At 35.9% G+C, this 16,405-nt stretch overlaps 3 protein-coding genes across 12 annotated transcripts; 1 reads left to right on the forward strand and 2 right to left on the reverse strand.

Annotated features, from left to right (window-relative positions):
• Positions 1-2,155: 2,155 nt before the first annotated feature.
• LOC106652300 (serine/threonine-protein phosphatase 4 regulatory subunit 3) lies at positions 2,156-8,896 on the reverse strand. 6 transcript variants are annotated; one of them, XM_014371177.2, is made up of 8 exons: positions 8,735-8,896; positions 8,094-8,322; positions 6,225-7,212; positions 4,963-6,058; positions 4,378-4,880; positions 4,212-4,309; positions 3,620-4,058; positions 2,156-3,174 (listed from the first exon to the last, which is right to left on the reverse strand). In XM_014371177.2, exons 3-8 carry the CDS (start codon positions 6,420-6,422, stop codon positions 3,085-3,087), a joined length of 2,424 nt encoding a protein of 807 aa, XP_014226663.1. In that variant the 5' UTR covers positions 6,423-7,212; positions 8,094-8,322; positions 8,735-8,896; the 3' UTR covers positions 2,156-3,084. The 6 variants fall into 6 exon arrangements, with proteins under 6 accessions (XP_014226663.1, XP_014226658.1, XP_014226659.1 ...); XM_014371172.2 differs by having other exon boundaries at positions 4,158-4,309; positions 8,735-8,893; XM_014371173.2 differs by lacking the exon at positions 8,735-8,896 and adding an exon at positions 8,467-8,674 and having other exon boundaries at positions 4,158-4,309.
• An 815-nt stretch (positions 8,897-9,711) lies between these two features.
• Positions 9,712-13,988, reverse strand: LOC106652198 (E3 ubiquitin-protein ligase synoviolin B-like). Of its 2 annotated transcripts, none has more exons than XM_014371004.2 (8): positions 13,512-13,988; positions 12,803-12,895; positions 12,575-12,727; positions 12,218-12,508; positions 11,928-12,142; positions 11,572-11,807; positions 11,149-11,506; positions 9,712-11,068 (listed from the first exon to the last, which is right to left on the reverse strand). In XM_014371004.2, the coding sequence occupies exons 1-8, from the start codon at positions 13,638-13,640 to the stop codon at positions 10,732-10,734; spliced, it is 1,812 nt and encodes a 603-aa protein (XP_014226490.1). In that variant the 5' UTR covers positions 13,641-13,988; the 3' UTR covers positions 9,712-10,731. The 2 variants fall into 2 exon arrangements, with proteins under 2 accessions (XP_014226490.1, XP_014226489.1); XM_014371003.2 differs by having other exon boundaries at positions 11,149-11,509; positions 13,512-13,985.
• A 200-nt stretch (positions 13,989-14,188) lies between these two features.
• LOC106652264 (speedy protein A-like) lies at positions 14,189-16,397 on the forward strand. 4 transcript variants are annotated; one of them, XM_014371112.2, is made up of 5 exons: positions 14,189-15,121; positions 15,202-15,335; positions 15,407-15,540; positions 15,619-15,876; positions 15,942-16,397. In XM_014371112.2, exons 3-5 carry the CDS (start codon positions 15,467-15,469, stop codon positions 16,006-16,008), a joined length of 399 nt encoding a protein of 132 aa, XP_014226598.1. In that variant the 5' UTR covers positions 14,189-15,121; positions 15,202-15,335; positions 15,407-15,466; the 3' UTR covers positions 16,009-16,397. The 4 variants fall into 4 exon arrangements, with proteins under 4 accessions (XP_014226598.1, XP_023315036.1, XP_023315035.1 ...); XM_023459268.1 differs by having other exon boundaries at positions 14,189-15,335; positions 15,402-15,540; XM_023459267.1 differs by having other exon boundaries at positions 15,202-15,540.
• Positions 16,398-16,405: the final 8 nt, after the last annotated feature.

Raw genomic sequence — 16,405 nt, forward strand, 5'->3', positions numbered from 1 at the left:
TGTCTTGTGTATTTTTTTACACGTTTGTCTATGTAAACATATAGGGAAAACACAACTGGCTCATTTTTACAATAGAGAATTGATAGCATAAAAACTGCTTCACTTATCTTAGGAACTCGAGTTTTTTTGTCTCTTTGTTTTCAATTTTTACAATCAAGTCCATGCTTTTTTAAATTGTTTTGTATATTACCACCGTTGATGAAATAAGCCCAGTTTTCTGCTACAATTCATGCCTTCCATTCTTTCACGCACATTATTAAAAATAAAATTGACACGCATTTTGCATTACCCATTAATTTCATTATTATTTAAATCAGATAAATTTATTTTCTGTCAAACCCATCTCATTCGCTCAATATACATAATTAATCATTTTTCATAATTAGTTGATTTTCGTTTTAAGCGGATAGTAAGGCAAAAGTAAACATGAAAATTTTCAAATATGTTACCTGAAATTTTACTAAATATTTTTCGAAAAAAATTTTAAAATGTACATGTGAACGCCTTCATTTCGTGATCTCCAAGACATTTACGTAGCTTTTTAAAAAATTATTCAGCTGAAGATTCAAAGACGAGTTTAAAAACTTTCATTTTTACTCAGGCTCCAATATCTTCTCAATATTTATATTTATAAAAAGTTTGTTGAAGAACATCATAACTTTTTTCCGTCTTTATGTATATAAAGTAAAACGCATTATAATGTTTAGTACTTGTAATAATAAACGAGTGTATTTATATTATACATTGTATGGAAAACCTCTTCCGTTTGGGTCCCAATAGGGTGTGACCCATTTAATAGTTGACACAATTAAGGTTTTTTGTTAAGATTATAATTGTGATTGGTACAACGTTGAATTTTCATACATCTCACGCAAAATGCTTCGGATTTATTTTCATTTTTACCACATAAATTTTAACAAGGAAAAAAATTTTTCATTTATTTGACATCCAGTTCGTTTATTCATATTTTTTTACTAGCTCGCTCAATTTCACAACATCATCACTTTCATACATTTAATTCATTAATATTTTTCTTATTAAATAGATGTATAATTCATGTCAAATCTGACGGAGAATTAAGATTCAAAAAATAATATATTAGTGGCAATGACGATATAATTATAAATTCCTAATGGAAATAGGAATATTTAAAAATTTTTATTTACAATATGTAATGTGTTTAAACAATTATAACAAACGCTGAAACGTCAAAAATTTGACAATTCTTATCGTTTATGTATAAAAGGAATAGTATATTAGCATATTCCGAAACATTCCGCGTGTTATTATTACATTCATTACACATTGGAAAAATTCATATTTTATCTTATTTTATGTACTCAAAAAAGTAGCTATCAATACATAACTACACGTAAAACTTCATTCTACATATTTTTAAACCTCATTTGATGTTCGTATTTCATGTTCATTTCGGTATACACTCGTCATTTTACACTTATGTCTCCATACACTCCAATGCAACGATGTAGTTCTAATAAAAACTTTATATTTATTATTACAGAGGTGGGCATAAATCCGGTACTTGATTAAAAGACACATTTAAGCGAACTTTTGTGCATTCAAACGCAAATTCTAAAATTAAAATTGAACATGTATAAGATACAAATTAAAGAAGCTGTTACAATGGTCACTTCAGGATAGTATGCAGTTTTTCATGATTGGAAAGCCAATACCATGATAGATTTGTTTATTGAACGCGAAGAAAAAGTAAAGTACAAATAGTGTAGATTACGTGAACTGTTTTGTTCAGTAAACTATTAACTGCAGTACCCATTTCTCTTGTGTCAACAATAAAACAAATCGATCAAGGCATTAAGTCTCACTCCTTTTTTCTACTTGGCACTAGTTTAAAATCAACAGTACCTTCTCTATTTAATAGCTCAGTAATATTCAAACAAATGAGACATTGTATGATAAGCAAACAAACTTTAATGCAATATTTGATTGATTTTAAATATACTCTCTTTGTACTTTGTACTAGAAAAAAATTAATTTTCTTCTATTTCACAATTTAATGAACTTTGCAATTACATTCAAATTAGAGCAATAGTATATCTTAAAAATATAAAAAAGACTATGGAATTTTCATGTTTAAGGTAAATGTAATTTGTTAAATAAAAATAACCACTTAGTCTTATTATAATCTTCAAGTATGTACTTTATGATTCATTAATTAAATACAAAAGTCGAATAACGTTACAACATGGAAATAATAAATAGCTCACTCTAAATTCTCCATAATCATACATACATTTTATTTAAACCTCAAGCTGATAAGATTCGGCCAGCTAAAATACATTAACAGAAGGAAGTTTACATTAAAGTCTAATTATATCAGCAGGATACATTCGAAAATCGATGGAAGATAAAACTAAGTGTAATAAAGGAAGGTTGAAAATATTTAACAATTGTACAATCGGACGTCTGAGACTAATATTAATTTGCTCAAAATAAATCGATAAAGCGGGAATGTCATTAAAAAATCCATTCTTATTGACGTGTATATCTTTCAAATTTTTGGTCCAATACACTAATCCTGAATATTTCATACAAAAGTTTCACAGAGGTCAAAAGCTTGAAAATTGAGATCTCAATAATTATCAATCTGAGAATCAATAGTTTGAAGTAATTTACATATTTGCTATATGAAATGACCATGAACAATGTCAACAATCATACTTATTCTAATTACAAATGAGCTGCCCATTGTAGACTTAGTTCTGAATCATTTGTAATCAGTGAAAATGTTATTTATTATTATACAATATTTTCAGTTGCTTGATAAAAATTCGAAAAACAAATGTATTTTAAATACATTTGTATTTAAAATAGTCATTTACTTTAAATACATTTGTATCTAAATACTGCATTTAAAATTTGTATGCTACAATGACCATTGTAACTTAAGTTTTAATTTTTGCTTGGTAATTTATTTCATTGCTTACGTGTAACATATTAAGTTAATAGTTTTTACTTGTTTAAATACATGAAAGTTTCGAGTTCAAATACGATTTAGCCCACCTCTGGTCACAGCACACTTTCTAATGACAGATAGTTTGCCTACTATGAGAGTCGTTGTCGCTTAGGCAGTGGACTCAACTCATCAGATTCTTCCTCTTCTTCATCTGAATCACCTTCATAGTCTACCAATCCCTAAAAATGAAACATAATATTTAAGAAAAAATGAATGAATAGATGATCAGGTGAACAAAAGTCAACAAGAATGCACGAAAAGAATATGTTAGTCGTAAAAGCAAATGAAGTCCTAATTAAAAAATTAGTCACCTCGTGTCTTGAAATTAAAGAAGAAAGAAGAAGAATGGCTTTTTTGAAAAAGATAACATCGCGAAAATCTTTTTTGAAAAGAAGAAAGTTGTTTCAATATTTGTTAAAAATTGTAAGAAAACGATTTAAGCTTTGAATTCATTGGAGTTAATAAGCTCAAAATTTTAACTTTTAAACATTTTAAATAATTGAACTATAAAAAATACTAAACCCATGGAAAAAAAACTTGAATTTGTTCGTAATCTTGGAAATGTAATAGTGCTATTTTTGTTTCTACATTTATAATCATTACCTTTTTAAAAAAGTTATATACCTTTTTGAAAAATGATCCAGATTTTTCAACAACAACGGAACCATCGGTGCTTGTATTGCCAATTGCATCGGCGGCCGTGACACCAACGACGGGAAGATTGTTTGCCGAAGATATTTGATTTTGAGCCTGTGTCGTGCAGGCTGCTGTTGCCAGTGGCAAAATGTTCCCACTGTTGTTGTTCAATATTCCTTGCTGTGGTTGTGGCTGAGGCTGGGGCTGTGGCTGTAAGGATTGACCCTGCATTAGCGGCGGGCTATCGGGCTCTTGTGGTGCCTCGATTCCTAGTTTCTTGCCGGTGGGTACAAGATCAGCAGTTGCCGCAGGCACAACAGCCTCTCCCTCATCAAAATCTTCTTCCTCGTTAAACCACATTTCTTCCTCTTCGTCCAATTGACGTTGGTCGCGTCTGAATCGGCTATTACGTAGTATCGATGGAACGCTGGAAATTTACGAAAATATATTATTAGAAAATTTTTCTAATAAGTTTAAAAATTAGTTTTAACTGATAGTGGCATTGTGCAACCCTTGACAATTTTACCTGTCTAAGGCTCCTCTATCACGATCTTTCAATTTGTCCTGATGTTGTTCATACCTCAACTTTAAAGCTTTAAACGTTTGAACATAATCAATGGCTTCAAGTTCCTTTGAATAATTTTCCACAACGTGCGAACAAAGAGATTTAATATCCTCCTATAAAATAATTAATTGTTAATAATACGATTATAACAAGGATCAAATGATAGCATTCTTAAACTTACCAGTTTAATGAATTCAAACATTTCAAGGATGGCAGAATCTAATAAATTGTATCGTCCGTTATTTCGCGTGAATGCGTCGAATACCGGCGCGAACAAATTGCCTTTAACAATGTATCTGTTATAAAATTCATCTTTGAGAGCAATGATTTTACGCATAAACCTAAGTGCGCACAGAACAAGGAAAGTATGAGTCGATTTCATGAGTACAAGTATTTTCCTCAATAAATCTTTGTTCAAAATACAGTTTTTAATATGATAAGTGTGATGTTCTACGCAAAACGATAACAACTCGAGTATAAGACCAAGCAACTGTACGGTACGATAATCTTCTCGAGCTGGTTTGTCACCAATTGTGTTAGCTAAAAGAGGCGCTATCATAGTGCTTATGCTATTTTTGTAGAAATAATTCAGAAAATCGGCCTTTTCTGACTTATTCACTGATGTTATCATATTTTCCGGATCAAGAAGTAGCCGTAAAACACCTGCAAGCTGGACAGCACCTCCTGATAAAAATCACAAACAAAGTGATTAATAATTTATATTTATTTAATAATGAATGATTACATATTGTAAGTATAATCATACCAAGTTCTGGATCACTGTCATTGATTAACTGGGTAACAATAACATTTACCAACATCTGGTCCTGCTCTGTGAGATTAATTTGTTGTAGGGTGTAGTCCCTGATGACACTTGGTGAATACTCAACAATATAATTAAGTATATCTATGCTTGCTGATTTGGTCTGAGCATCATTAATGCTTAATGTGATTTCTAAAGCTGGGAGTATACCCAACGATGTTAGTGTTTTGTAAAATGTCTCTTTACCTTGAGGCTGCAAATTTTGTGAGAAATTACAAAACTCCTTTAGAAATAGCACCAGGTCACGTCTTTTCACATCAGGAGTATCATCTTCTGTGAGCATTCTGAATAATTCAGTGAGAAACTTTTCATCGTCTTGTATCAATGTAACGATTTCAACCTTGTTGAAAAATATAAAACTGCTTAGAGTGCTCAGCATGTTGTCTTCAAAAACACTGGGAGTTGGCAAAACTACATCTTGTATATACTGGACTCTGTACGTTTGATGGATTTTAGCAAGTAATTCTGCGTTTGTGATGGGTACAGCTTGTTTAAATTTAGCTAACTGCTGTAAATATTCTCTGTGTTTTTTTGGTTGAGGTAAGCTGGGCTCATATTCTAGACACCCAACAACATCAAATATGACATCATCACTAAACATTACCTCAAAAAGAGCATTTTTATTCAGCAGAAAGATGTTTTTGAAAATATCATAAAGATGATGAAGACCTTCCATGCTACCTAAGTCTTCACATGTGTGGAATAGATTTAATAATTTACGAATGTAACCTTCAGATTCTAAAGCTGTTGCGAGTTTTTCTTTACGCATTGGGGATGATAAACAATTACTTATGAGCTCACTGATATCTTCTAGACGACCTAGTTCGCATGGAGGTAATTCTATCGGTGGTGCGGATTCTGACATTTCATCAAATCGTTCATCTTCAGACTCTTCAACAATATCTTGAGTTATCTCTACAGAGGGATCTTTTCCTTGTACTTGACAAATTTTTTCCCATATTTCATCACATCCTGCTTTTTCTTGAAAACTTAAAGCTAAATCATAATTGTCACTTTCAGACCACACAATCAAAGTATCCTGCAAAACAAAACAAAAGTTCATAATTAATTATATTTTTAAAATATTCTTAATTTAAGAATAGTTACTTTAAAAAAAGTATAAGAGAAACAATTAGATCAATTATGATTGTTTTTATATGCTTCTTTAATATTAGACTACAAAGTATTTTAAGAAGTTCAAGTACCTGTTGTTTTTGATAGGCAGTATCTGGTTGAATTTTACTTTCTAACAGGGTTGTACCGTCACTTTCAGCTCTTACAAGCAGCGAGGTACCTTTCAGTCTATCAACATATAATGAAGATACATGACCAGTGCCACGATCATCCCACTGTCTATCTGCGTTCAACGCATACAATTTAACACGTTTCCTAGTATCCGTCATGATGGCTCAGTCTTAATGTAGCCACATATATATAAATATATATAAAAAAATATCTAAAATATCAAGTTTAAAATTGTCCTTTAAACAGGCAGTCAAGATAGCATAACTACCAACACCACTTGGCTGTATTCACAGAAAAATGCACACACGATGAATCTAAAAGACTGGAATCAACACTTGAAACGTTAAAACACAGAGAGTATTTGGTTGGAGAATAAGAGTGGGCAATGGTTGGGAGCAAAATGCCGAAAATCACGTTTTTAACATGTCTAAAATCCAAAAACTTTTCTTCGTACACATATCTTCGTAATGGAACTTGCAACCGAACTAAAAAATACTGTTGGATTTTCTCGCTTGCGTCCACACGACGGTGAGATTGAGTATTTGGATATTCACTGTTGCTCTGGTGTGTACCTTTCGTGATGTGTTGTCGTCGACTTTCAAGGTTACCTACATCAGACGATGTATAGCTGCGGCTATGCCAGCGCGCGCGCTACTGCTGCTACCTTTGATACACACTCGCACAGGGCTATATATGTTGAAGAATTTTTTTTATACCTTTCTCCCGTTTCAGTGCTTACGGGCGCAAATATGTACGCACACGCGCTCCGATGGCGACTCTCGAACCCGAGAGCCAAATTTTTTCGTTTATCTTTCTTCAGATGTGATCTCTTGATATATACGTAGCTCGTGTATTCTATATAGCTGAATTTAGGAGCGATAATGGCTGTGAACGTAAGAATTCTCACGTTGTCTTATCCAAAAATGACGGCGAGCGCGATGTTGAGTGCTGAGCAAAATAAGATATACAGTGATAAGTACAATATAATAGGTATATGCCTAGAGTAAATGTATACATGTATGTGCGCGAGTATATATATCAACTATGAATATGCACTTGGACGTGTTTACGACTCAAGTTGCATAAGCTTCGAGGTAGGGGAAAAAACGAAGAAGAGATATGGCTCTGCGCGAATCGTACCTCGGTGTATCTGTCTCCCTCTTTTGCTCCCGTAGCGGAGCTTCGTAGAGGAACTCGATACAAGCCAAGTTAACGCGAGGCGAGCACCGAGCACGGCAGGCATTCACACACACACAAACACTCAGGCCTCACACGCACGCAGACAGCACGCACACATTCACAACACACACCAAGTCCAGTCCCGAGAGCGCACGCAAAACTTTCTCCGTTGGGTCTCTGTCTCTGTTGCTCTCTCTGTCTATCTATCTCTCTCCCTATACTTATACGTATGTGTGTATATGTAAGCGTATGTTTATTTACGAGCAGCCAGCAACATGTACACATCGAGAGCTTTTCACGACGGAGTGGGAAATCTTTGCAAGCAGCCGGTCGATTAAAAAGCGTCGCTCCGATGCTCCATTGTTATTGTTTACCCTTCGGAGCGATTGTTGAACGCAGCACGCACAAACAACAACGGCCCACAACGCGACACACACACAACGCGGACCGCGCACCACCACGAGTCAGTCTGTCTCGTTCTTTTCAGCGTGCGTGCCGTGCTGCTGCTGCTGCTGCTGCTAAAACTCTGCCTTGCGTTGTATGTATCCACGGGAAAGACTATATACTTACACACACGGTACACATACACACACGCATAATCACTCACGCAGATTCGCGGTGAATGCACAATTTCCCATTGGAATATGTACCTATTTAAAGTTCCCGTTGTATGAACGTGTTTTTCACGTAGCTATGTAAGAGGTGTATCCTTTGGCTGTTGAAGAAACTTGTCGAGAGCCGGTGGCGCACCACGGCCTCTTGGAGTCGATATCGGCCGTCGCAAGAGCGTATATGCAGTTCTACGCGATGCAGGAGTCGAGTGTGCTCGGGTGACACGGCTGATCCATGCACCCTCGCGCGCAGCACGTCAGCTTATCGCTGTCAACAAATAAAAAAAGGCAATAGGTTAGTCGACGATACGTACATGACGTCGAAGCCTCGTTCTCCGGCCCTTCGCCACCCCTCCCCCTTGCCTCCTACGCGCTCAAAAGTACCGTGCGAAATAATTTACTTGGTGCATACTCGATATGTGTTGGTATGTTTATAGAGCGGCTAAAGGGATAATTGTCGCCGTGTGCCACGAGTCGAGCGCGAAATTAATCGCTTCTTTTATCAACCGTTGATGTCGCTCCCTTTCTCTCTCTCTCTCTCTCTCTCTCTCTCTTTCACTCACACACTCTCAGTCCGCACACGATTTTATATACTTTGGCAACGATATGACACACGAGCGGTCGATCTGTTATCTCTTTCTGGCTAACACGCGCACGCACATATATAATAATACACATACACTAAAAGAGTCACGCCGCTATTGTTATTGATAAGCAGAGTCGAAGACAGCAACGACGACGACGACGACAATGATTCTGTAAAAGTGAACACCGCTGTTGTGCCCGAGTGCCGCAGTCACAACACAACACACTCCGCCATCATGCGCGAGAATATGTGTTTCGCGGACGTTTGTCTCTCCGTCTTTGTCTATCTCACGCGTGAGCCTTATAGGGCATGGTGGTGCAGCGCCGCCGACAGAGTAGGTAAGTTAATGTAGAGCCTGAGCGAATTGCGAATTGCGATCTGCGCGATGCAGCAGCAGCTACCGCCGCCACCGCCGCGTCGCCGCCGATGCTGCTGCTGCTGCTGCTGCTGCTGCTGCCTGCTCCGCGCGTAACACTCGCTGCGATTTATTATATATATTTCACGGCTTGCTGCAACAATGCCGCTATACGACTCCTATAAGTATGTACCATATGAGACGAATCTTTGTTGCACTTGTGCGAATGCACGAGTATCCTTCGTGCCGAAATATCCACGATCGAGCTCACTTTCGTTTTCTTCATTCCGCACCCCCCTAGAGCCACGCTCGATGGATGTCATTCATCGCGTGATGAATGATCATACGAGATCATTGAAGATGGGGTGAATTTTCCACGAAATTCGCCTGTGAGCCGCTTATCGATAGTGAGCTTGGAGGGCGTTGCGCGTGTACATTTACGCGCTCACTTTTGAACGGAGCACGCTTTTCTGCATTGGAAATAAAAAAAAGTCTACGTTGTAAATAATTAATTTATTAAATTTTTTTTATCTATTTACAGTTTAATTAAGTTATTTATATATATATTTATTTTTTTTTTATTTCATGTATAACGACCGTATTACTCAAAAACTAATATATGATACTCACTTATTTTGTATTTGATATAAACATTCATTCAAGATACGTAGTTAACAAATATTTTTTTCTCGATAAAATTTCAAGTAAATTTATAATTTTTTTTTCGTATTCTTAAAGTGTATTATCAATAGAGTAAATATTACCCAAAAAGTACCCCACTGAGAAATGTAGATAGAAAAAAACTTTGCCAAAATGGCGAATGTGCAGCATTATGGCTTATCCTTGATAATACAAATAAATACATAAATGGTACTTAGTACTTACAAAGTTTAAAACTTTTAAAATTTTTCAGTTTACAATAAAAATTCAAATAAACAATTCAATTATTTTGTAAATTTTGCACGATAATTAATATTTATTTTTGTAAATTATTTTTTATTTGTAGTAGTAAAATATGCTAATGTAGTGCGTTTTCAATTACAAATTTGTATTATGGGTTACTAGTCATTTTCTAAGACATTAATATCAAATTAGATAATGAAAACGTTCAAGTCTCTTATGCAGAGGTTAACGTAACGAATTGTACAATGTACTACCTAAAACATTATATTTAATCTAGACCCAATTCAAAAATAAAGACGAATAAAGTTTTTACATCGCCTACTGAATAAATGTACATTATTTTGAAGTAAAATTTAAGTATTACATCATTGCACGATGAGTATTACTTAGTTAAAGATATTTCCGCGGTAGGATATTTTTGTAATTTGTTTTAATACAAATTTTATAAAGATGAATAGTTTAGTAACTAATGGTCATTGGTTAAAGCACAAAAATCCATTCACTATACCTGCTTTATACACAACATTCTCACTTGTAATATCACACTTGATAGATTCAAATACAAAATCTGCATCGATACTTCCCAAAACACATTTCACTCTTTTTTACAGAATTTGCAATTTTCCAGTAATGCATTATGCGATTTCACAGTAATAATCCACTTGTGAAACTATTAATTTCATCGATTAAATTTTTTTTTACTTATATTCCAATTACAAATTGTTAATAAACATAGAAAAAAATAGTTCCACTTTTAAATTATTATTGTCAAATTTAATAAAAAGAAAACTTATTGGCAAAGTCAGTTCCAAGTCTTTTAAAGTTTTATACACTTAATCAACAGACTGATCTCTTACAAGCCTTCTTTGTCTCAGATTCTCTAATTCACCAGGAGCTATCCCACCAGTACTACTTGTGCTTGGGGTTGGTGTTGGTGTTGATGATAAACTATTATTTCTTAATATTCTATCTGAATAAAGTAACGAGGATGAATCAGGAGTAAGCTGTTCATTTACTTCACTAGTTCTTAAATCTGCAATACCATTAGTGCTAGTTGGCACTGAAAAGTCAGATATACAAGAACTTGAATCTCTGTTATTATCCATAGAGCTGGTAGTAGATTTATTATCATCCTGGCTAAGAAGTGTATCAGATTTAGGTAGATTGATACTAAAAAAAAGAATGTATCGATTGTATTGATACCGTTTGAAAATTCACCAAAAATATTTAACAATATAATTATAACTTACGAAGCAGAGCGCGCAGCAGTCTGATATTGACTCATCATTGCTGTAGCGGCATCAAGTAGTAATTGTACTCTTTGTAGAGTTTCAATGCGAGCTTCAACTGCTGCTCTGAGATTACCTTCCATTGATCGCAGTTCTTCTTCAGTTAAATTACTGAGATTAGGAGGAGGAGTAGGCACAGGTGGTAATGGAATAATGGGTTGGAAAGAGTGTGTGAAGACCGGTACACCAGTGACAATACCTGAAGGTAGTTGAGAAGTTGATGAGTTTTGGCCTTGTTGATTGCCTAATCCTTGAGATGTTGGTGATGTTGTTAAATGAGCCCAATAAGTAGGAATTTGAAATTGAGGTGGAGGAGCTGCTTCTGGAATGAATATATTTTTTTATTAATATAAGTGTGAGAAGTAAACAAAATTGATTACTCACGTTGTGTTGCTGCTCCTGGAGCTGGAGTAGACTGAGCAGGAGGGTTTGCAGCAGCTGGAGCAGGTGGAGGTTGCTGGTTTTGTTGCTGCCTTGAAGGTTGAGATGTTGTTGTCGGTCTTAGAATATTTAGTCTGCATGTGGGACATGTTTGTTGGCGTTGGAACCATGATCGCAAACAAGAAGTATGAAATATGTGATTGCATGGTAACTTTTTGCTGGCAGAGACCATCTCTTCTCTAAAATAAAAATTGTACATACATTAATATTTAATATATCATCTTAAAATTAATTTTTCGATAAAATTAAATATTTATTATCTTCTAATTTTTTCATTTACAAGAACAATCGACACATACCTGCAAATTATGCAAACATTATCGGCGGCAGCCAACTCTTCAGGCGTAGCATTAGGATACAGAGTATTCATATTTCTTATAGCTCTTCTAGACATAACAATGTCATGGAAAGCTTTTTTAAAGTTTCTCATTGTAAAGTACATAGGCCTAAATGCAAACAATGGTAAGGTATAAATTCTGACCATGATTGCAACAAAAGCAATATACAATGTAACCTGAAACACAATTATAATTATTTGTTATTTTTTTGATATAATCAAAAATAATAATATTAAAGAATTTATACTGACTTTCATGAGTCCAATAATTAATTCAGTATATAACATGTAAACAGGTTTATTATCCCAAGGACTATCTCTTTGTAAATCAATTGTATGGAGAATGTATTTGATGTTAATATTAAGTACAACAGTTATCAGTAATGCATATTCAAAACCAAATACTAATTGCACCGATGGTCCTTTGGCTATAGTTGAATTATAAGCATAATTGAACATGGCTAAGTTTATTGAAAATAATAAAGCTAATAGACTAGCAACTCTAATATGAAATAGCCATGTTATGACTGGGCTTCTTTCCATCTGCAACATACAAAATAACATGAGCTGCACGAAGAATCAACTTGAATTAAATAATGAAAAACTTACGAAATCGACACGATCTTCTGCGAGCCAATGAAATGATTTTAGAAATAGTAGCAGTGTGAATAATACCACGAATTTTGGACTAAAATCATCTCTGAAGACTGTAAATGCTAAACAGGTTTCGGTAACTGCATACCATAATTTTTCCATAAGATGCTGTAGGAAAAATATCATATTCAGTAATTAAATTGTGGTTTAAATTATTTGATAAATGCTAAAAATGTTCATTACCTCAAATTCGGCCGCTCTTAAATTTCCGAAGAAAATTTTTCGCAAAAAAGTATTTGCCATCAAAACAAGAATGAGACCTTGCACGTAGATGATCTGTCAAAAGACGGAGTAAATGAAATGTCAATGTGGGGATCATTTGTAAATCAGTTGTTAAAAGAATGAAGGATGCAACGTCAAATAATTTAATTGACACGAGTAAAAATATTTACGAGTAATTTTTAAGGAGCTATAAATCAACGCAAGTAGACGAAAATGAATTTTAACAGTATAGTGAGCTTCGATTTTCGAATCTAAATATTTACATTGCGTCATTGATTGGACTCATAATACTCTCGATACAAGCATTGAGTTAGTTACTTTCGAATGGTCAACGTAAAGCGTGCGAACACCACCTCGAAAAGCAGTCATCGACGCAAACGTAAATCCGAAAAAAAGATCGTCGTCCGCACGAGCTTGTAATCCATATGCATCGTTAGAACGACAATAAGCCACGAAATCGACGTCTCTTTCTCGCTTTAGCTCTCTGTCATGTTTGCATATTGCGTAGACGTTCACGACCAAAACATCGATAAGGACGAAAAAGTTGTTAACGTCTTTAAGAACGCGTCGAGTCGCATTACATACGAACGTCATACGTATAACGAGGAAAGGTACTCGATGTAATGTTGAGGGATATAACGTCGTGATCGAGAGAGGCGAAAAAACTCACAGCCATGCTAGGATTTGACTTGGTTATGTAGACGACGGACGGGTAGAATTGCTTCTTGTGATAGTAAGCATTGCCGACGACGGCACAGGTAAGCGCGACGCTAATCAGCACAACACCAGCGGCCCTCATCTTCTTTGCAGGCTCCGACTCCTGGGCTGGCTGAAAGTTTGGATGCACGCGGAAAAGCAGCTTTACTCGCTTCTCCTCTCTTGCACTTGCACGCACGCACGCCTTGTCTCCGTCTCTCGTTCTTTCTCTCTCTAACTGTTCTTCACTCGATACAGTGTCAAAGTATTTTGCAATGTAACAACGATCAGCGAATGTGCACGATACAGGTGTAAAAATGAGAAGAAAAGAAGATATCGCGCGCCCGAGAGAGCGAAGACGAAGAAGACGACGTTGAAGAGCCAAACACCACTGGTGTGTATACACTATAGACACTCGTATTCGCGAACAGCGACTCGGCCTACTGCGCTTCCCGATGACGACTACTTATGTATCGGCCCTGCGATATCGCAGCGGTGTTGTGGTATAATATACAACGCGCTGTATAGTTATACGACAGCAATGGTCTTTCGGAGCACATACGTGTCGTCTGGCGGTAGTGCGATTTTCGACGCTGTCTCTTTCGCACTCGTCGCCTTATATTTTGTCGCTGCTCTTGCGAACACGCCAGGAGAGGGGATGGTCTTTTTTATCTACCTATATGCGCGAATGTAGAAGGAGTGAACGCGTTAAGAGGTGCCTCGCCGCTGTGTGTGTGCGTGTCTCGCGGCAACTTATAGGCCTAGAGCACCAACACGCGCCCAAGCACCGCAGCCAGAATCTAATACGGAGTTATTATATATAGGTATACGCGAGAGAAAAGCGCATTATGCAATGACTGGCTGCAGCTGTTTTTATTTTCTTTTTTGCTATGGCTACTATTACGATCGATTCTATCTTGAGATGAATGCAGCTCGTGACAAGAGTCATCATTATAAAAGTCGCGCAAGCTGCGGCTCACGGTCGCGAGTATATCGCGCGCGATCCGACTTTTGCCTTCTACGTGGAGAATTCACGCATACTTCATACACGCGCACCCGGGCCAATTTTACATTATACATATATATTCGATACGTCCGTGTATAATCGGGATGACGCGTGATTCGAATGGACAGACGGTGAATTTTCATTGGTCGTCGTAGCCGAGCTTTTACCCCCACTGCAACAGGGCGCGTAGCTCCGAAATTATGTGAGCGCGGGGTGATTTTTTTACGTATATACAGCAACATAGGTGCGATCGGTGTCGCAATTTTCGAACTGTTGCACGTTCGATTTTCTTCCCTGCGCACAACGGTCGTTTATAACTTTTATATATTCTTCTTCTTTCAACTGCCATTCATTTGTTTCAATAATAAGAACGCGTATGGCGCATCCACGCACGCAATAGGAGCTTCGTTGCGCTTGAATCGTCGCGTCCAAGTGTCGAAAAGTTCATAATAGTGAAGTGTATGAATTTGTTTCATTTGTTACGCGGGTGTTGAGAAACTTTTTACGCTAATTAAAGCGAGCTTCCATTTCGTAATAAAGAATAATCCATATACAATTATGAAGATATTACCATTTTAGTAAGTGACTGAAATTAGTTGTCGTTAAAAAAACTGAAAATAATCAAAAAATATGTAAAATGAACTTTAAAAATGTTTAGAATTCTAGAACAAATAAAACGTATCATGGATTCATTGAACAGACGCGACTTCGTAGCCTCCCCGTACCGATCGGAGAGAGAGAAAGTTATTTGTATCAAACGATGGAACGTACGGCGATTCTTCAAATTGATCGGTATTTGCAGCACATCTCACGTCAAAATGTCCGTCACAAAATGTTTAATCGTTTATTCTTTGATAGATAAGCTGGATGACTTTTTCGAGAATGACAAGTGCTGTCGTCTAGCTGACAATTACCTTATTGCAATGGTATTTACGTACTTTTTAAGAGCCACCTTCGAACCTGAAGAGTACACATTCACCAATTTTTTTGCCGCCCTGTAAGTCATCGTCAACTAAGCATTTCAAAATTTGTGCACTTGTTAATTTATCAAATGCAATTTCGTATTGCCATTCAGCTTTCTAGCTTACGACATGGAAGAAGACGATGGTCAGTTTATGATTCAAGATCTTGAACCATGGCTCGACTGTAGTCTCACGGATCTCAAGCAAGCTCGTTGCGAACTCTTCGCGAGGGTGGATTTTAGAGCGGCCGTATCGAGAGCCTGTTGCGACATTGTCATGCGAGTGGCAAATCCTGAGCACATGATTTGGAAGCGAAGGAGACACTCGTTTCATTCGGGTATCGTCCATCGTCGATTGTTTTTGATGGAACCGTAAGTTCATAAAATTAAAATGAAGTAGACCAAGATAATGTACTGAGATACTTTTTTCTCAACAGAAATCAAGAAATTTGTCCAATATGCGAGGGACAGAGCGAGACCGACGATGAAGATATTTCTTATTAATTTACGCAGGTAAAGTAAACGAAAAGTTAAAAAATAGTTTTTAATGTGTAAAATCATAACGTTATATTTTATCTCATATGAATTAAAAATATTCGATAACGTTTAATTTTCAAGAGAGTTAATAAATATAAGACGCAACCATATAGAATATGTCATTATTTTTATTGATTATTAACATTGATGGGCGTGAATAAAAAAAGTTCAAACAGACATTCACGTTTCATTCAATCGTTCAAAATACACATATATTATAAAAGTCAGTCATATATGGACTTAAAAAATTTATCATAGTGTATAAACAACAAAAACATTGTACACACATGGCATCTAGAGATAATTCTAAAAAATTGTGATGAAAGTAAATAATGATTAATAAAAATGTACACTCATTCAGTTC

This window comes from Trichogramma pretiosum, unplaced genomic scaffold (assembly GCF_000599845.2).
Source record: "Trichogramma pretiosum strain Unisexual culture from Peru unplaced genomic scaffold, Tpre_2.0 scaffold31, whole genome shotgun sequence".
In the NCBI taxonomy this organism is placed as follows: domain Eukaryota; kingdom Metazoa; phylum Arthropoda; class Insecta; order Hymenoptera; family Trichogrammatidae; genus Trichogramma; species Trichogramma pretiosum.